General features: G+C 41.1%; 1 protein-coding gene across 8 annotated transcripts in view; it reads left to right on the forward strand.

Moving 5' to 3' along the window:
* Positions 1–17,345, forward strand: part of TRAK1 (trafficking kinesin protein 1) — a 103,497-nt gene extending 86,152 nt beyond the window's left edge. For 6 of the 8 annotated variants that reach the window (XM_032106001.1, XM_032106029.1, XM_032106056.1 and 3 more), the window contains 3 exons: positions 1,410–1,739; positions 10,328–10,430; positions 14,378–17,345. In XM_032106001.1, coding sequence (XP_031961892.1) covers positions 1,410–1,739; positions 10,328–10,430; positions 14,378–15,176 — 1,232 coding nt within the window. In that variant the 3' untranslated portion in view covers positions 15,177–17,345. The remainder of the gene's footprint in view (positions 1–1,409; positions 1,740–10,327; positions 10,431–14,377) is intronic. The other 2 variants (XM_032106011.1, XM_032106065.1) reach the window with 1 other exon arrangement.
* The last annotated feature ends 3,295 nt before the right edge of the window (positions 17,346–20,640 follow it).

Here is a 20,640-nt window from a genome sequence, read left to right on the forward strand (position 1 = left end):
TAGACTTACTTTAAATAAAAGCAAAAAAATAGATAGTGTCATTAGCCAAAGTAATCTAGCAGATCCCTTTATTCTGAGCTAAAAAAATTCAGATCCTAAAAAGTGAGATAGGCTTAATTAAAATGCCTTCCATTGTTCCCACTCATTCTAGAAGAAGTTTTTCCCTGTTCACTTCCTATATACAGTAAGCTTCCTCAAATGCAATATGTGAAATGACAATTTTGCTCATTCTGTAGGATTTTTCTCAGATTGAAAATAATGTGTATGAGGGCCGTCCCTTCTCACGTTATTACAGTTGTTTAGGCTGTTACACACACCGTGAAATGAATTGAACTCTTGGTCTTTGATTATGGGTAAGATATTTGTGTGCCAGCTTCTTGAATGAGTGAGTATTCTGCTTTGCAGAGAGGCAACAGGAACAGGACTGCAAAAACTGCTCCGATTTGAGCTGGCAGAAATGAAAATAAAGCTGTTTTGTTTGTGTAATAGGATATGTGTGATTTTAAGTCACGTATTTCAACACAGAAGTGATTGTGGGCACAGAGGAAAATGTAGGCCTTTGCAAGCAGTGTTTAATTGCTACTTGAGGAATCAGATAAATCCTCCCCTGATTTCACAGGGCACATCTCAGTGTATACATCAATTTTGCCTGATCCATTGCTGTTTCTGACTGTCTCCTATTAAACCTTGAATATTGAATGCTTTTCTCTGTAAAATGCACCTCCTTTTTCAAAACATTTCTCTGCCAAGGATGAAGCTACAGGTACAGTAGCATTTAGTTATGTAGTAGCTGAATTCCTGTAGCATAGGGTCCACACAGGTCTTTAGACTTGACATGTAGTTCAGAGTTGTGTATCTGCTTACACGTGCCTGAAGTTGGTGGGGATTTCTAACATATGGTACAGAGCTAAAATTGCTGTGCAATCTGTGTGACTACTGTCCTGTTAGCCACCGGTAGTAAATTCTGGCATGTTTTCAGCACTTGTCTTAGTGTGAGCTTAATGTGGGAATGTGTGGTATATGTTCCTCTTAGAGCTTTCTGTGATGGTGCTCAGATCAACAGTTAAAATATAAATTCTTTTTATTCCTGCTTAATCCCATGAATTGAAGTGGATGTGAATATTTATGGGGAGGAAATGTGCATGTGCACAAGTGTGCTGCTTCTCACCACCAGGCTTTGCCTAAGTGCTGATGTGATCAGTTTATTTCACACTGGTGTGGAAATGCTGAAGCATAGATGAAGCATTTTTGTGCTGTAGCATGTCTTCCTAGAAACATTAAACGCAGAAATACTAAAGGCTTGGAGCTCCCAAACCTTTGGTCTTTTGGATAAATGAAGAGGGACTCTGTCTTTTAGGTCTTGGATTGCTTACTAATTTATTTTGGTTGTCTTTCTGTTCACTTTCAAGGTTCTGCCACTTTGCACCACTGGCAGCAGCTGGCTCAGCCTCACTTGGGTGGGATCCTGGACCCGAGGCCCGGGGTTGTCACTAAGGGCTTCAGGACCCTAGACCTGGACCTGGATGAAGTGTACTGCCTTAATGACTATGAGGAAGATGAGACAGGTGACATTTCTTACAAGGGCCTAACTACCTCGACGCCAGTTCAGCACACAGAGACCTCAGGTGAGAGGTCACAAGCACAAGTGACTGTTTCAGAGAACAAGAATAACCCCCGCCAATCTCAGGCTTTCACAGAGGAGATGCAGGAGTCCGCGACTGACGATGATGAGGGGTCTGGTGAGGGAAACTCATTAAGTCCAGTAAAACTGACATCTTTACAGGATTTTGATTACTGGGCCATTCTCACGTCTCTTCAGAACAGCATCCATAATATTGCCTTGTGTGTAGCTTCTGCACGATAGTGCGTGCAGTGGTTAGAACATAACCATTCTAACATTGGCTCAAAAATCGTTTCTTTGATAATCTCTTAATTCGTTTTTCAGTAACAGCATCTGTGGTCAGTATTTTACTCTATTTTGATAAGAGAAGGCTGCTAAAAGGAAGTGGTTCATTCACAAACCTTTGTGTGGCACGTATTCAACTTGTGTGTGTATTTAGTGCACGCTGTTGTGTGTGTAACGTAGAGATTACATATATTTTGTATTACTGTAGTGCAGATTCTGACTGTTCATAAGAGGTGATGTCATGTTTTAGATTTCTGTACTTTGGGAAAAAAACGAAGACTAAATGATTGGTGCACTAAAGGTGCATCTACCTTGCCTTTGCTGAAACAAATGGAGTGCCTTGAAAATCACCAAAGAAATTCTGAAAGTTTAATTCACTTACCTCAGATACACTTAGCTGTTTTTAAAGTCCTTCCGAGATGACAAATTAAGGGGATGTTTTTATGCAGTGACTAATAACATTTCCCTTATTCTTTCTGCACCACACTATTAAATCCTGTCCTACTTATTTATAACATATTAAGACTTAAACATTTTTAAGTGACACAGTACTGCATGAGTTATTAGATACTCTGAACTGACACTAGCAGTCTATTATTGCACAAGATCACAGATTCTCAAGACTATAGATGTGGTTTGAATTTGTGAGGTTTCTTTTTTGTCCTTGGGATATGGGGGTTTTGTTTTAATAAGCTGTATAGTCTTCATTAAGATTTGCCTCTGGTAAAGAATTATATTTAGTCCAGAATCCGAAAATTGCCATAACTCCTTTTTTATTTCCCAGACTTTTTTTTTTTTTTTTTGTAACTACTTTAAATGAAGACACTTCCTTCCCTCTCCTTTTTCTGGGATAAATCATAATTTAATATTTGGCTGGTCTTTGGAAGATTAGATTGTCTCAGGGCTAAACAATAATATTTCTGTTATTATCATGACATGCAGAGTATCTTCAGCTCTTACTGCAATGGCAGTTCAGTGCTTTCAGCTGCTGAATATAAGCTACTTTCTACAGTCAGTTGCATTAAGGTTAAACTTTGAACCATAGAATCATTAAGGTTGGAAAAGAACTCTGAGGTCATTGAGTCCAGGCATTAACACAGCACTGCCAGGTCCACCACTAAACCATGTCCCTAAGTGCCACATCTACAGATCTTTTAAATACCTCCAGGGGTAGTGACCCAACCACTGCCCTGGGCAGCCTGTTACAGTGCTTCAACATCCAAACCCTTCAACTTCCCTTTCCATTGGCAAAAGTTGTCCTTGTTCTATGAGATCCTAGAAATAATGTTTATATTATTTTTTGTATGTCAGTATGAAAATAATAATGCCTCTTCAGGCAGTTGTGTACTGTTTTGGATATTATCCAGATTTTTATAATTTTGAAGAGTCTGAGTAACTACAGCAAGGAAAGCTGGAGATACGAGAATCAAGGACTGGCATTTTTAGGATCTGGAGAATAAAAGATTCAACAAAAGATACAATTAATTTTAAAATGTGTTGCTATTGAGAGGAAGGGAACAAGCAGTTCTTCATGTACTCAGGGTATAGTAAATGTGCAAAAAAACGATGCTTGGGTTACATTTTGAAGAATTTTCTAATGGGAAGAGTATTCAACACAGGAACATGTCAAAAAAGTAGAAGACTCATTGTCATGTGAAAACATAGCTAAGGATATTGTTTAGTTCTTTGTTTGGGGTTTTTTTAAAAGAACAGATTAGTAAAACATTTCTGGGTAATAATTTGGAAGAGTTCTTTCTTTGGAGTAGAGCAATAAATATAGGCCTGCTCTGTAATTACAAACTGGTAAGAAAGTCTAGTACTTCCTTCCATTTTCTGTCTCCATTATGATTTGAATATAGGTTACTGTTTATTAAAAGATTATTTACTGGTTATTGCTGGGAAAAGTCTGTCTCAGACAGGGTTTTTAAGTGAATTCCCTACCTTATAAATTGACAAAGTAGATAAAATCAATGAAATTGCTGTAGCAATCTTATTTTACCTGGTATTGTTTGCTGAGTAATTTTAATACATTACAGAAATAAGTGGGTCAAAATTAATAACTTTATATAGAATGAACAAGTGCACTGAAAACTTTAATTTCCCATTCTTTTGCCTTCTTTCAAATTGCCCTGTTGCTTAGGATTTAGGAGTATTGATGAGCTACCATATTGGTTGTGTTGCTCAAATGAAGTAAAGACACTGTGTCTGCTTTTTGTTGAAGCACTTTGTCAGGCATTATACAAGGAGGAGATAACTGTGGATTTTGTCAGAGTAGGCACTTAATAATGGAGCAGTACTTCTTAGGATCTACAATCTGCCCACTGAAGAATACCTTTTGGGAGAAGGAGGTGCATGCTGAGCTTATGAATTTATTTCGTATTTAAATATTGTGCAGCCATTGCTTCTCCTCCTCATTTTTTTCTAGATTTCTCTGTAGGAAGTGCAATGCAGGTACGGGTGTGTATGGACTTGTGGCACCTCATCATGAGCCCATCATGAATACAAGGTTACAACATCATTGCTTGCATGATTCCAAGGGAGATTCCAGTTGGCAACATACAGAATAAACTCTAGAGAATGTGGAAGTAAAATAAAAAGGGAAGGAAAGAAATATTTTGCACACAGTCTCTAGCGATAGTGCCTTTGCTTGTAATCCAGGATAGCTCCATTGTGGAAAAATCTCATTCAAGAGGTTTGTAAAAGCTGGAAGGTATCTTCTTACGGTTCCTGTTGGCAGGCCATAAAGTGGGCCAGTTTAGAGCTACAGGTTTTCTAGCCTCAGACCAAAAGGTTTTTAGTAATACAGTGCCTACAAGGACCTTCCCAGCAGGTGTAAGTTGTCTTAGTCTGTTGGGCAGGTTTCTGCAGGTTTCTGCTTCAGTTGATTGTACACTCTGAGGTTTGTATCTTGCCTTTTTTGCACTGGATATGTTCTCTGTCACAGCACTTACAAGCCCTGTTCATATTGCCATTTTGTGTGTGCAAAGTGCTTCTCAGGATGAGCCCAAGAGCTTGTTTTGACTTCCAGGCTCAGGAGAGCAAACACAGCTGGTGCCAAAAATGTCTTGTAGCTAAAACATATTGAGGACAATTGTGATAGATATTCTTGTGATAGGTAGAGTCAGAAATCATTCTGACTAAATAAGGAAAAGTTACGTTCCTTGAGTTTTCTTGTCCCTGTGTTGAAACCTGTAGTACCCATTGATCTATAAAATAGCTTCCTCACCATAAATGCATATTCTATCCCAATCAGGAGAAGTTAGCACACATGTGCCTTATGGTCTGCAGTTGGTCTGTTGGAGCCACATGCTGTGTGTGGGTAGAGTTAACTTTATGGAGGATCATAAATTCCAAAGTTGCAGTTCTAGCCTAATACCCAGGAATAGGCTGAGATTTGTGTATCACTTTTGTAGACTTTCAGCATAAATGGAATCGTAAAGAAGTTACAGGACATAGTGTTCTTAAAATCATCTGGGACAAGTAATTTTTGAAGCACAAATTTTTAGTAACCTCAATATATTTTTTTGTTCTGTGAAAAAAACTAGTGTATTATGAAACTGTACAGAATCTGTTTTGGAGGGAGGGGTTGTTGGCATTGGTTTTTTGTTTGGTTTGTTGGGGTTTTTTAATTCACTTGCTTTCGTGTTTCCCTTAAAGAAACAGACAAAACACCAGCCATTCGAAGCACTTAATAATGTTATCAGTGTTTGGATTTTGAAGTTGGAAGGGCTACACTTGATGCAGTGTGTACTTAATTGCCTGCTAGTATTGGGTGCATAAACTGGTATTTCAGTACTTGTGTTTTTTAGTTCCACTGATTGATTGCTTTGAATAGACATGTGCACAGCATTATGGGATCAGCACTCTTGTACTACATGCTTAGACCTTAATCATGACATGGAGGACTTTCCAAATAGATGCCTAAAATCACAAAACCACATAATGAATGTCTTATGTTTGATTTGGTTTTAGCAGGATTTCTATACGTGCTTCTAAAAAGTTACCGTTGTACAGAAAAGCAATAAATTTTGTAACTCTTCTTAGAACTAAGGTATTGATGCATATTTAAATATATTTTATTTTCAAATGGCATGAATATTTCACAGTAATTATTTCTTTAAGAGAAGTCTGTCAGCAGTTGCTGTCTATGCTGTTAAAATGCTTGAATTCTAATTTGGGGATCGTAGCCTGCATAAACTCATGTTGAAGCCGCATTAAATACTTTGAAGTCTTTTTACATCTATGCTCAATGGTTATATACATACAAGAAAGTGACCTCAGCCAGAGAAACACCCTGTCCAAAGAATACCTGCCTTTGTTCGGTTTTTCCTCTCTTGCTGTTTCCAAAGGCAAAATAAATGAAGATTTTGGAAAATCAGGTATTCAGACAATAATTTCGTTGTTTAAGAAACATAACAAAAGCAATGCTCCTGGTGCAGACATACGAATTCTTGGACGTTTTGAGTATTCACATCACATATTACATTTCTAGGAGAGCACCGTCTTCACATTTTACAGCTGTTGTTTTTATCACCTATCTCCTTTCCATTGTAGTGGTTCACCCAGGCATCAGATCCGGCCTACTCTATATTCTCCCTGTTCTGTCAGCCAGGCATTTTCAGTACAGGTAGCACTGGGTGTCAGAGCTCTCACCTTTAGCCACCTGGAGGGGATGAACTCTGCTAAATCTAGAGACTACATGAAGCCCCTGTCTTGTCCTGTGGATCCTAATGGGGTTTTGTGGCCTAGTTTCCAGTAATTTCACCTCACCCAAGAATGGAATTGGTGGCACAAACTGGCAGAAGTGAAGTCCATAGCCTGTATTCCAGATGACCACACATAGGAAAAAAATGCCTCCTAGTGGTCCTTTGTTATCCTCTTTTAAAGCAGGCAGAACTTTTCTATTCAGCAATAAACTTCTAATGGTTTAAAACACCATCTGTTGCTCTAAGGATGCCTCAATCTGCTTGTCCTTCCATCCCTGTTTCCACAGCCTGTGCTAAAGAGATGCCCTAATTCCAGTGTGCTCTCTGCTCAAATAGCAGGGAACCAGGTTCCCTCCTTTTCTTGAAACATGCCAAAGAAATGATGGAGCAGAGTGGCTTGCTTCACTGTTGGACTAAAGTGTTAACTTCGTGTCAGTCTGGATCAAATCATACTCTGAAGGTTTCCCAATTTTTTTAAAGTTAATTTCCTAATAAATCTGTATGTGCCAGAATAGGTGTTTGTACAAAATACAAAAAAAGATTTGCTAGTCACCGTGAGCTCTCTGCCTCCTCACTGTTATTTCAGCATAACAGCAAATTTGAATTTTGATCCAATGGTACAAAGGTTAATGGTGTTTTAATGTAGCTACCTCTTACAAATCTTCCTCAAACTTAATTTGCCTTGATATCTTCTTGTGGACGGGGCAGGCCACTCATTTACCTACTGTAACTTTGTACCTTCCTCTGCACAAGCTGGTTGAAAATCTGGGTTAAATGACCTTTTGAGAGTTCTCTGGGCAAAAGGTCATGTCCTAAACATACCTGTTTTGCTGTTTACACCTAGCAGAATAGCCCACAGGTTCTGAGTCTTGAAGCTGGATCTGAGACAGCTCTGAGATACAAATCAGCTTTGTGTTTTGTGTGAGGAAGGCCGTGTTTGTTTTACCAGAAGATGGAGCTCTCTGCACTCAGTTTGACTGGAACCTGCCTTTTTTCTTTCCCCCCCACCCAGTATTTTAAAAGGTGTTTTTATGATAGTGTTTGTGCTTACAAGAGAGTCCCTTTCAGCTATGATGGTTTGCATTTTTCCATAATGCCTGTGAATTGTTTGAGAAAACTTAACGTGAAGAATAATTAATTCCTGAGTGCTGAAACACAATCCAGCCGAAATCTTAGGTTTAGATTTAATTTTAATTTAGGGGGAAAATGCACTAACAGTTTGCAGAGGGTTCCTGATGGATGAAGTTACATGATGTTTCTGTAAATTTTGTTAAGCATTGAGTTATGTACAGATTTTTTTTCATACAGATATGAAGCCTTGTTGTTAAACTATGACTACTTTGGAAAAGAGGGTATCAGTAAAACATTTGGTTTCAGGCAGTTACATGGAGCAGGTGTTTATATTTAAGACAATACTTTGGTATATGTAAGTGTGAAGGTAGTCTTTCTTATTATAAAAATGTATTAATTCCTCATTAATTTATACCAGCTCAGGAGATGGCCATTCATATGTAAAATTACTAAGTTAGAAATTAATCATTTTGTTTCTATTTGATAAACTTTGTTCATTTACAGCAACAGGTTCTCACTCTTTTTACTGTGTCCAAAGGATGGAAAATGCTACAGCAGTGTGATACACACCATTGTTGACTGATGGAGGATGAAGCTGGTACAGGACTTTCTTAGTGGTATTTGAGGGTGAAATACATCCTCGGCAATGGATAGATTATTTTCATCTTTTCAATTTGTTTCCTCTGATTAGAGTTAGTGATTTCTTTACTTTTAGCAGCCTTCTCCTATCTTTGACTCATTAGTAGCAATGAGTCTTGCTTTTGCTAATGCAGCTATGTTTCTTCAATGTGCCTGTCTCCAATCTGAGGGGATGCCCAGTGGATATTACAAATGGGGAAAATGCACTGATTGTATTACAGCTATGTGCTTTGGGTTGAGCTTGCAATCTTAAACCAGCATTGCTTTATTCTGTTCTCTATTCATCATCCAGGGATAATTGCTTTGTTTCTAATTGATTTATGTTAAAGTCCTGTGTTTCTCTAAATAACCAATTTTTTCATGTCCAGTTATTTGAGCTCTTTCTCCAGATTTTCTTATAACTCTCTACAAAATGGAGAGAATCATGATTGCTAGGCTGTGCTCCCTTGTAATAGCTTTTGTAGTGCTCACACTAATCTCTAAAGCAACTGGATTCCTGAAGCATCCTAATTACCATCTCTGGAGGTGAAGTAGAGCTTGTTGTTATGTTATGCTGTGCTAACATTTGAGTGTGTTAACATGACACTCCAGTGGGTCCTTGGAAATATCCTTCTCTAATGTACAGCCGTACATTCCAGCGCTGACTAGAAGCTACCTCACACTGTATGCTCAGCCACTTCTGCTTCCACTGTTCACACTGCCCATGCTCTACCCTTCACACACTGCTTTTATGTGTTCTTAAAGGGCTACCTAACCACACACACTGTTTTGGAGCTGTGATACTTTATATATGAAAAAGGGAACACAGCCACAATTAAGACTTGCCTTGCTTCTGCTAAGCTGCTCTGGGAGTTCAGAGTGGTGTCTGGTCTACCTGGTCGGTTTGTCTGTCTTTTGCAGTGTGTTGAATAGTTGTGTACTGTGGTATTAAAACGTGGCTTAATCAGGGAATGGCTCAGAGGGTTGGGTAGGACTGGGGGGAGGGAGCTGCACACAGTTTTTATTGTGCATGTCTTTTGACCACTGCTAAGTTTGGTTACTAAGTAAGAGAACCTATGCAATCATGATATCTTTGATGTAATATTTAACTCTGGGCGTTTTTCAACCAGCTTTTCAGATGCATGGCTCTTAAATTCTGTAGTTTTTTTGCAGTGACCACAGCTGCATTATATAGCAGGTTAATACAGCCACAGAATCATTTCTACCAAGAAGAAAGAAGTTGTCCTAAGTCCTTCATTTTTAAAACCGAGCTATATTGCTTCTTTCCCAAATCACTGATCTATCACCAGTGGCAGTTTTACAGCCATATTTGTTAGGAAATTTGCTTACTACACTGTCTACAAATATTCAAAAACTGCTATACTATGCAGCTGAGGACATACATTCTTAAAGAACGTAATCACATGCACAAGAGAAATGTCACAGATGTAAAGTAGTGGATCCAAAAAACTACCACTTTCCATATCGTGGATGTGGAAAGTCAGAGAAACAGTAATGTGTGTCCCTCCCCTTCCCACCCCAACAATCTGTACTCCTGTAGCATTAGCCTGATGGATCCATTACTGAGAAGTAATGGGGATACCTTTTTGTGGATCAAGCTAAAAGCTGAAAGGCACAAGCATTTAGAAAATCCCGGTGCTCCTGAGCTGGTACTAGAAAATGCTGCTTGTAATTTCCCACTGATGCAAGTTGCTGGTTTAGATAAGGACCAGCATTTCAAGCACTGCCTGGCCTAAATGTGGCTTGAACAAAACCTAATCTGCAGTGTTTGTGATCATGGGCAAGTTTCAGTGGACCTTTTTAGCACTGGCCTTGGAGTCCTAGAGGTGTTTCCTTTGGAGAACAAGTGTCTGCTTAACACTGTAGTACTTGGGCATTTCTCTTCTCTTGCATTGATCCCATCAAGGTGCCTCATCACTTATTGCATCTGTCTTATCAGCACACAGAAGTTTGGTTTTCCCCTTTCTTGTGTAAAATGCAAAGAATTTGCTTTTTTTTAATTTAGTACCTCATCCTGGGAAGTGCATGTCACAAACCAACTCCACCTTCACCTTCACCACCTGCCGCATTCTGCACCCCTCCGATGAACTCACACGAGTCACGCCAAGGTAAGGGATTCTCATGATGGCAAAGCATTCAGCTCTATCAGAGTTTTCCCTCTAAGCAAATGCAAAATAATAGCATAAGCATAGGCATTGGCTGCATTGGTGAATTACAACGCACACACCAATTACTCCTCCAATTTTGAGTTACCTCAGCCTGATTTTGAGAGGCACGTGTGGTGTTTTAAAAAGCCAATCAAAATTTCTTAAGTTTTGTTGTCTCTAGATGTTGCAAGATCAGGCATAACTATATTGGCTTCTGGTATCTAAACCTGGCTACTCTTCATCTTAGACTAGTTATAGTCCTCATATGTGAATGCACAGAATGTGATCTCTCACAAAAAAGATGAGAGATTTTTTCAGGGAGAAAGTCTAAGTCTTTCCTCTCAGAAGAAGAAAAGATGTGCAGATAAAGAAATCCAGGAAGTACTTGAGGAATGGAGGAGGAGGTATAACTGGAAACAGGGAGATGTCTACTTTGTACCTTGGTGTAATTGTTAGAAATGAATTCCTGGCAGCCAGACTGAAACTGATGCAATAGCAATTGGCAGTATAGACACTGCATGCCAACAGTAGGCAGTGTTGTGGCCTTATGGAAGGTGAAGATCAGACAACCAGGGGGAGGGGGGCGTGTGGTGTGGTGTGAATTTCATACCTAAAGAGGGAGCTTTCCTCCCTTAGCAAATCAGGATTTACAGAATGTTTTTCTCTGTGTATAAGGACAGTGCTTTCTCTGCCCCTTCCAGCTCCTGTGTGGGGGTGTACCACTGTGTAGGTCCCCGTGCAGAGGGGGTCTACACTTGTTTAGACATGATAGGCACTGACTGCCTATGAAGGGCATGAAAAGTAAGGGTATTGAATATGAAAACCTGTCAAGTGGAAAGGAAATGTATGATGTTTAAATGTAACTTTTTTGCATCCCTTTCTGAACTTAGTTATTAGTGGCCTGCCTGGCTTTTCTTTACTTTTTTCTGTCTTTCCCCTCAGCACAATTACTGAAGAGATGCTCTTATATGGTTGCAGTTCTATTTTAGTTTTCTTGTTATTGTTGAATTGCTGTCAGTTGTGGTCGTAATAAAGTCTTTGGATACTAAATCAAACAAATCAGTCAGAAAAGACAGCTAAATTCAGTACATTTTCAGCTGCCTTAGTTAAATGGAAGTTCATTGTTCGTTCAGGAGAACAAAGAGCAAAATAAACAAAATATTGTTTTCAGCAGACATGTTTACAGAGCTCCTCCTTACCAACTATAAATGATTCTTCACAGGTCATGTGAGGAGGACGAGAAACTGCGTTATGTCTCGTGATGAGAGGAGGTGTAGGGCAGACACTGTGACCCAGCGTGGTCGGGGGTGAGCAGCACTGCCAGCAGCATCTCTGTTGGCAGGGTCATGTACAAGGAATGCTAGTGTGTGTGGCACCAGATAACCCCAAGAGGTTTGGCATTTACCTGCCTGGTTGCATCTTAATCTGTGCTACCCCAGGTGTTGCTCTAACCTTACTAAATTTCATCAAGCTAAATGAAATGCTCATTTATTTGTTTCTTTTCTCAATCTAACTCTGAAACCATCACTGGGCTGAGTTGCTGAGGCCACTTTGAGTCTGTTTCTGCAGTTGTGTCCAGGCTTCCTTGCAGTGTTGGTCAGTTTGATGGGAAAAATATTTCCCAGTTAAAGCAATGCCAAAGTGATCAAATGGACAAAAAGGCAACATCTGCAACTGCTTTCTTGCAGGGATGGCTTTTTTTTTTAATTGCACTGTAGTGTATAACTGTGCTGAAAAATTAGTAGAAATACTAATCTACATATCTGTGCAACTGAAATCTGTACCTGGAAGGAGTGAAGCTGTTGAGGTTAATAAACCATTGGAGTGCTGTAGTTTTCATCTTGTGACTAGGATATCTTGGAAGACTGGTTATTGGCACCATATGTCTGGATTTCTGAAATGTATATGGTCGTACCTTGTCGAAAGTCAGTTCATGCAGTAAACTCTCTTTCTTTTCTCTCCCTCACGCTTTTCAAGACTTCTGTATTGTGTATTTGGCTGTAAGGGAAGTGTACCACAGTGGCTGACACTGCTCTTTAGTTCCAATGGAATCAGAACTATGAGGGTCCAGCTTTAGTCAATGCTTAAGAGAAGAATTGTGAACTAACTTCTTTCCACTCAGCCTTGCCCTCAGAGTGTGTGTGCTGCTGCAGTGAGTGTGCATGGTCTCCTTAGCTCTGCTGGGAGAGATCCTTCTTCCCTGCCGCTAAGTCAGCACAGGCAGAGGGGAGAGGACATCAGGATGTGCCTTAGCACATCTGCCACATGCACTGACAGCCACAGCACACACGGGGGTGCAAGGAGACCGATTCCAGAGCCACTTAGCAAGGCTGCTTTTCTAATTATATCTGCCAGTTTTCTCAAATAAGTGTTTCACTGCAGCATACCAGGAGGAATATATGGGATTCCTCTTGTTGAATTGGATCTGCAATTCAACTTCCTCAGTTTCCCTTGCTTATGGTGGAGGTTGGTACCATTCAAAATCACTGTTAGAGATCATGTTGGTCACATCCTATTTAGCCTTGTAAAGAAGACGTGACTTGAGACTTCATAGCATCAGGCTAATATTTTTGTAATTAAGAAGTGCCTTAAAGATATGCTGATTTTTAGACCATGGGACTAGAGTTTCTGGTGTTACATGAACTCACATCACCTGCTCTCTGTAAACCAAGGATCTAGATGATGTTCTAAGCTCATCAGAAGCTGCAGCACAAAACATGCCAGGGTGTCTAACCTGACATGCACAGTAGTGTTGGCTAAGTAGAGTTCATTAATGTAAGGTGTAATGAGATGGAAAATTCCAGTCAAGACACAATCTCAGAGCCCTTTTTGTCCATATGGGGCAAAAAAGATGCAATTTAGTCATTGGCCAGAGTCTTCTGGAAATCCAACGAGATTGTCTCAAAGTGGCTCTTTGATGCTTTTCTTGGTGCGGAGAACCCAACTTAAGTTAAAGTTGCGTGTTCTGGCTGAGCCAATCCAAGAGTGTGGCTCTACTGAAAAGGCAAGATCCCACTCTCTCCCCTGTTCTTTCTCCTCCCAGCTGCTTAGTTTTCCCCCTGTCTTCAACTGGCTTTACTTTCTCTCTGACTCTTGGTGAGTGTCTTCTACTTGCTAACCTGGCAAGGTGAGGGAATAGATTTCCTTCTTTGAACAGTGGTGAGCTCATATCATTGAATCCTTCCTTAGCATCAAGTGTTGCATTGCACAAGACTGACTGAGTGCCATTAGAGGGGATGAACCCATGCCTAGGAGATACTACAGTGGAATTCTTTTTTTTTTTTTTTTTTTTGGTATGTGTGTGTACATGTGAAAAAGACCATCATTTGCACATGGTTAGAAAAAGTTGGAAAGTGTTTTTTTCTGAGGTTGCATGGAGCTCTTGGGATTCTCTCAAACAGACATGAATCTGCAGTGTCATAGATATCCCACATGCCTTGTTTCTGGAATAACTGAGTACACCATGCCTTAATGAATGAGCATTCAGTTCTGTGTGCTCAGAAGTGACACTAAAAAGTAAATGTCTTGCTTATATCATTGGTCCAGTCTCCTGCATTTCCTTGTCTCTTAGAAGCAACTGGGAGTTGTTACAGCCAGTAGATCAGGAAGAAAAAGTGAAGGTGTTGATCAAAACCTGTAAATAGTTTTATCAGGAGAAATGTGGTGCTGGCTCTCAGCAGTGGCATTAATCCTGTGAGACTGGGCTGTGAAGTGTGCAAAGTGGAGATGTGTTTTGTAAGATCTGATGGTTTTGCGCTTGTAATCACATTTGTGGGAGGCTGGGAACTGTCAGTGACCTGTGCACTCTCCAAATGGATAAAAGGCTCTGCTCAGGGTTAAAAATCTTGCCTGCAGTAAATTTCAGTTTTCTACTGGAGAGAATAATTTGACTCCTCCTTTGCTTTCAGCCTTAACGCAGCACCTACTCCAGCTTGTGGCAGCATTAGCAATTTGAAAGGCACCCCGGTGGCTACTCCCTGCACTCCTCGGCGTCTGAGTTTGGCCGAATCCTTCACCAACCTCCGGGAATCCACGACGACAATGAGCACGTCCCTGGGGCTGGTGTGGCTGCTGAAGGAAAGGGGCATCTCGGCAGCAGTGTACAATCCACAGAGCTGGGACAGAGCCAGCAGGAGCACCCTGCTGAACACGTACTCCCCGAAAATGGCGATCATTCCTTCCACTCCCCCAAACTCACCCATGCAGACACCTTCTTCTTCCCCTCCATCTTTTGAGTTCAAGTGCACCAGCCCACCTTATGACAACTTCTTGGCTTCAAAACCTGCTAGTTCAATCTTGAAGGAGGTGAGGAATAAAAAGAACATCAGGAACAGTGAGAGCCAAACTGACGTGTCTGTTTCCAACCTTAATCTTGTGGACAAAGTCAGGAGGTTTGGTATTGCCAAAGTTGTGAGTTCAGGGCAAACGTCAGCTCCTCCTTTAACTGATGACCAGGGACCTCTTCTCTGTGGGGCACAGGGACCCGTGAGGGCCCTTGTTCCTGGAGGCCTGGCACCAGACGGTCTCCCCTTGGGCTGCCCTGCCGTGACCAGTGCCATTGGGGGCATCCAGCTGAACAGTGGCATCCGAAGGAACCGGAGCTTCCCCACCATGGTGGGTTCCAGCATGCAGATGAAAGGCCCAACGTCTCTCACCTCGGGGATCCTCATGGGAACCAAGCTCCCGAAGCAAACTAGCTTACGATGAAGGACTTTATTTTTACAGCTAATCTTTTTAAATGAAAATACTCAGATTCTTTCTCCAATCTCCTTTTCCTTTCCCCACCACCCCTTCATTGCCTCTTGAGTTTGACAAATCAACTTCGTGCCTAATGGGAGAAATGTGTAAACTTTGTATAAAATGTGTAAATATGTACCAGATCTATTGTAACTAATTGGATTATTTTACTGTTCAATTGAGTGCGAAAGGCTCTATGTTATGATTGCTGTATTAAGGTTAACTTGCTAACCTTTTGAAAAGGGTTTTTTTTTTTAAGATGCACTGAAAAAAACAAAAGAGCAAAACCAACAAAAAATAACTTGACTAGAAAAACGTGAATTCTGTAGCTAGCCTAACTTGAGTCAAAGGTGCATGGGAAGCTATTGAATGTGTTATGTGAGACCTCTCATTACATCACTTGAAGCATGGGAGCATTTGTGCTTCATTAAATACTGAGAAAAGCACTCAGTTTAACAAGTGGTAGTTTTAATTTTGCCTCTGTAGATGAGTTGAGCTGAGTTATTGTAGTGCCTGGCTATTATGCCTGAATGGATGAATTTTTTTTTCCTGTTCTGTATTTGCCTCTTCCCCAAGATTATAAACTTGAACTAATACTGTGTTGAGGTCAGCAGGCCCACTGGGTACCTGGAATATTAATGTATTCCTACCACCGCTGTTTCCTTTGGCACACTTACACTCTGTGCAACTTCTTTTTTTGTTGTTTGTTTTGTTTTGTTCAATGCTGCACTGGATTGTGGAAGGGAAAATACTTTACTATGTGTTGCCGCCACTGAAACATGCTTTGTCAGTGCGCCCAAAGAAAACAGTTTTCACAACTTGTGAGGTAAACATGGCAGTGACTTCCTAGAAGTCCAAGTTGCGGAACAGATCGACAGATAAGAATGTTATAAAAGAACATGTAGCAAAACCAGTATTAGGAAAAGGTGAGTCCTTGAAACCTCAGCAGAAAACCACAGAAAACATTTAGTAACAGAATGGTACAGGCAGGAAAGAGCAACTTGCAGCCCTCATGCTGATCTTCGTGTTTCATGCATGTTGAAGACAGTGGCCTTGTAAGCAGGGTGAGAATATTCTCCACCCATTTTCTGTTTTCTTTTTTCAGAGAAACCTTTTTCATCTGAAGTCAGACCTTAGTCCAGGTAAAAATAGGGGAAATGCTTTATTTTAGCAGTGTTTTTAAAATGAAAAAAATACCTGCCATACAAACATATAACCCACTGCTTTTTCAGAAAGGAAACATAAGACCTCACGCAACCTTTAGCTGCCAGGCAATCTGAATTATATCACAATTTTTTCTCTGTTTCTCCCAACTCTGCTGAGTGCTTGTAGAAGGAGTTTAAATACCTTGGAACTGGAACAGACTGGAGGGAACTTGTTTCCAGAGCAGAGCTCAGACATAAATATTTTTTGGGAGAGGGGATGGAGAGGAGCAAAGCAGGGAGGGTTTAGCAGCCACTTTCTTTTCCTTGCACTTCTTGTGGCATCTAAAATCAAGCTCCCCGTTTGTTACCATTGTCACACTACATGTAATTGCTGTGCATTGCCATGTGTACCAGACTGTTACTAAATTATTAGCACTGATAATTTCTTGTATAAATGAAACTGTCTTTTAGTCTTTGTGATGAGAGATAGGTGGGTGGTTTGTTTTTTTCTGAATGACGTAGTTATTGCGGTAGTGCTATGGACACTAAGGATATATTTTGAGAAAGAAAAGAAAACACATTGGTCAGTTACAGCATGTGTTTGAAGACTTCTATTTATTCTATGAACTTACAATGTTTTAGTAAAATGCCATCAGCTCTGTTTGCTGTTGTATGTGTGCACTTACTGCAAGTAAATTTAAGTATCTTTTTATTTGAATGTATCTTAAACCAGTAGATAGAATAACAGTTGATTCTGAAAAAAAGTCGTGGACTTCATAATGGACCATTTTATATACCCAGAGGAAGAAAGCAATACCATAAGAGAACTTAAAGTGTAGAAGTTAATCGTGCAATCGGGAAGTATTATTTAGCCTTTAAATAAGCTGTAGGAGCTGTCCACCCACCAGAGAAAGCAACTGTAACACTTCAGAATGATGAAATTTAATTTTTTCTTCACTAATATCAATAAAATAACAGAAAAGTTGCATTGTCATGTATTATTCAACTTTTTCTCTGTTCTTTTAAAGTGATAAATCTTCCACCTTGATCCCTTGCTCTCATCTTAGTTGAAGCAAAATGAGAGGCCATCCTTTGTTTTTTTGAATTCTTAGACACAGAACTGTTTGAAAAGTTTTCAGATTTTAAGCTTGCTGAAATCAGTGAAACTTGAGTCAAAAGAAAAAAGAGAAGCAAATGCACTTTTTGATTTTTTAATTTGAGTTGTGAGAAATGCAGAATTGGATGTTGTGTGGTTTCTGTATTTTGAGGAGGAGAGGAGTTTGCACTCTCCTGCCTAATACAGTGCAAAACATGTAGTAACAAAATGTGAAAGTACAGAATAAGGAGGAAACATCCTGTATTTTTCAAAAGAGACAAGACTGAGGTCTGTTGTTAGCCAATATCATTGTTACTGAGGGAGGGAACATTATAGTGATTAAACATCAGGCAGTGAGAAGCTCAAAAAAACCTGTACATGTGGTGAAAGCTAAGCAATGGGGGAGGGAATAATCAGGCAGTTACTCTTAGAAAGATTAGACACCCTCATTGAGGAGAAGGATGTGTGTGTGTGTATGAGGTGGAGAGGGAAATAAAAGCATTTGTATCACGTACTTGCTACAGAGAGAAAGTGGGATAGCAGTAATGCCAAAATAAACTCATGGAGGGCTTGCATTAGTGTGACGCAGTGCCCTACGCCAGCTGTGAGAGAGGCTGATGTCAGGGGCACAGCCAGGGCCTGTCAGTGAGTACAGACACTCATCTTTCCTCTCTGCCCAGCTCCGAGCCTGGGGGAAGCTGGTGGTCAGAAAGTTAATGGTTAACGGGAGGGATCCAGGGAGGATAAGCACTGTGCATCCAGCCCTCCTTGCCTGGTAACAGGATGAGTTAAGCAAGTGCCAGTCCAGGGAAGGTGAGAGCACAGAGTCTGAGATGCACAGAAGAGAGAGTGTTGAAATAGTGCTCCACCCTTGCAATATTCAGCTATCTCAGAAACTTTTCTGGGTGCATCTTCACTTCTGGTAATTCTCCTCTGAAAGCTCGGTTGGAGGGGAGAGGAAGATAAGGTGTTGAGGATTGTGTCTTTTAAGACTGGGCTATGGACACATGAGGGAGGGATAGGCTATGGCATGTTCTTTGGAGAGCCAAGACTGGCTAAAAAAGCCTTTTGAGACTCTTCCCTCTTCTTTTTACATGTATCGTAAGTATCAGATGGCCCCACACCATACTGCTGTTGTGCACAGAGGTTTGAGAGTTCCTCCCAACTCCCTGGACACATGTACTGGCAGCTCTCTACATTTAATTGAAAAGTCCAACAGTGCTGGTGAGATGTGTCCTGCCTTCCCTTGGTACAAACGGCATCTGCTGCCCGTGGCTTGTATTCATGGTGAAGAATTAGCCTCGTTCAGCTGTGCTACCACATCTCACTGGGTGCTGTTCAGACCTGCTTCAATTCACTTAACAAGCCAACTGAACCACAGAATGGTAAGGAAAATAAAAGTCCTGAAAGTTACTGGTGCTTAGCAATGTCCTTGGCTATAATGTAGGCAGTGGGCTTTCATGTGAGAATGGCCTACACTTGAGAAGCCACTAATGTTTGTATTTAAAAGATGACAGAGATTTTTGTCCTGCTGAAATAGATTTCAAGCTGTGCTGAATCCAATTGCTGTTCAATTGACACAGGTACTTTGAGATGATTAAAGCTTTAACAAGCACACAGGCAGTTTTTTCCTTTCTTTAAGGGAATTTTAATGAACTTAGGGGATACAAAAATTGAACACACAGGGAAGCCTTTTACTGCTCTGCTGGGACATTGAAAGGTTCACCTTGTTTGACTTGCAAATTCCTCTGCTCAAGCCTTGGAGAGGGAAGTGCCTGGTCTGCTGTCAGGCTTGCTGAAATGTGCACAGCTGGGCTGCAGCTGGGAACATCTGGCTGGGGCATGTTGCCAGCCCACACGCAGCAAGGATGAAGCAGCTGGGGATGCATCAAAGCTGAGGAGAGGAGAGTAGGATCCACACGTGCTCCTGCATGAAATACCAGGGGAGATGAGACTGTTCAGGGTCAGGCGCAGTGGTGTAGCTGAGGTTTCCCTCACATGCTGCCCCAGCTCCCAGGCAGAGCTGCCCCCCCAGGCATGGGTGCTCCCTCTCTCTTGCTTGGGTTTCCCCTCATTCTGACAAGGAGCACTTGCTGTTTCCACCCTCTTTGCACAGCTGCTGTATGCACAGCTCTGCACAAGCAGAACCACAAGCTTTTCCCAAATAATTTATGTGGAGTTTGCAGTAAGCTGCTCCATTCACAGAGATTTGCCCAGCACCTGTTTTGAAATAATAAAGCTGGAACAGAACTAACTGAATAAAGCTCACGGAGAAAATAAACAGCCTTTAAATGCAAGAAGGTATTGATTTGCTGTTTTGCCAGTGTAAATTTAGCACCTATGCACATGCTTTCATAAAGATGAATTTGGAGAAAGCTGAATTAAATGTCAAGAGAGTTGGCAGTGCCAGGAGTCTCACATCCCAGACAGCACCAGGAGGTTGTGCCAATGCACTGCTGGGTGTGCTGGAATCTGTGGGGCACTTCTCAGCCCAAAATCTTTGCTGGATGCAAGGAGCTCCTACCCAGCTGCAGGGCCTCCGTCTCTGAGGCTGCTGTTTCCCTTGGGTTAAAACAGAGCAACCTAGAGAGTGGCTTCACTAATGCCATAGGATAAGGGTTGTACCAACCAGGGCTGAATGACTTTCCCAGGTTTGCTGGCTCCCCTGTTTAGCTCAAATTAGCACCTCCAGGTCACCTGGGAGCTGAATGGTGTCTCAGCAGCCTTTACAACCCTTTCCCATCTGGGGAATTTCTTCTGTTCCCAGAGGAGCAGGTGATGGACGTTTTTATGATGAGGATAATGTTGCTGAGCTACTTATAGCCAGCTGCTAACAGCCGGCTCCCCTTTGCCTTGAGGAACAGCACTGTATCCCAGAGTCACAGTCCCTCTTCATAACTACTGCAGTTGCCCCCATACTTCTTTACTCTTAACACTCAACTCGTGTCAGTCAGGTGGTGAAATCATTTTTGTGTGTCAGGCAGAGATGCCCCTGTCCTGGGGGAGTGGCGTAGAAAAGCTGCCAAACCCATCGGCTGACTGCACTGAGGGCTGTGTGCTTTCAGAGACATCTTCAGAGACCTTCAGAAGAGAGGAAGGGGAAAGAACATCTTTGTCTCTCCATCCATCTGCCTGTAGGAAATGAGACAAAGGAGACAAACAAAAGGTTGGGGTTTTTCCTAATTGACAGCAT

This window comes from Corvus moneduloides, chromosome 1, assembly GCF_009650955.1.
Source record: "Corvus moneduloides isolate bCorMon1 chromosome 1, bCorMon1.pri, whole genome shotgun sequence".
In the NCBI taxonomy this organism is placed as follows: Eukaryota; Metazoa; Chordata; class Aves; order Passeriformes; family Corvidae; genus Corvus; species Corvus moneduloides.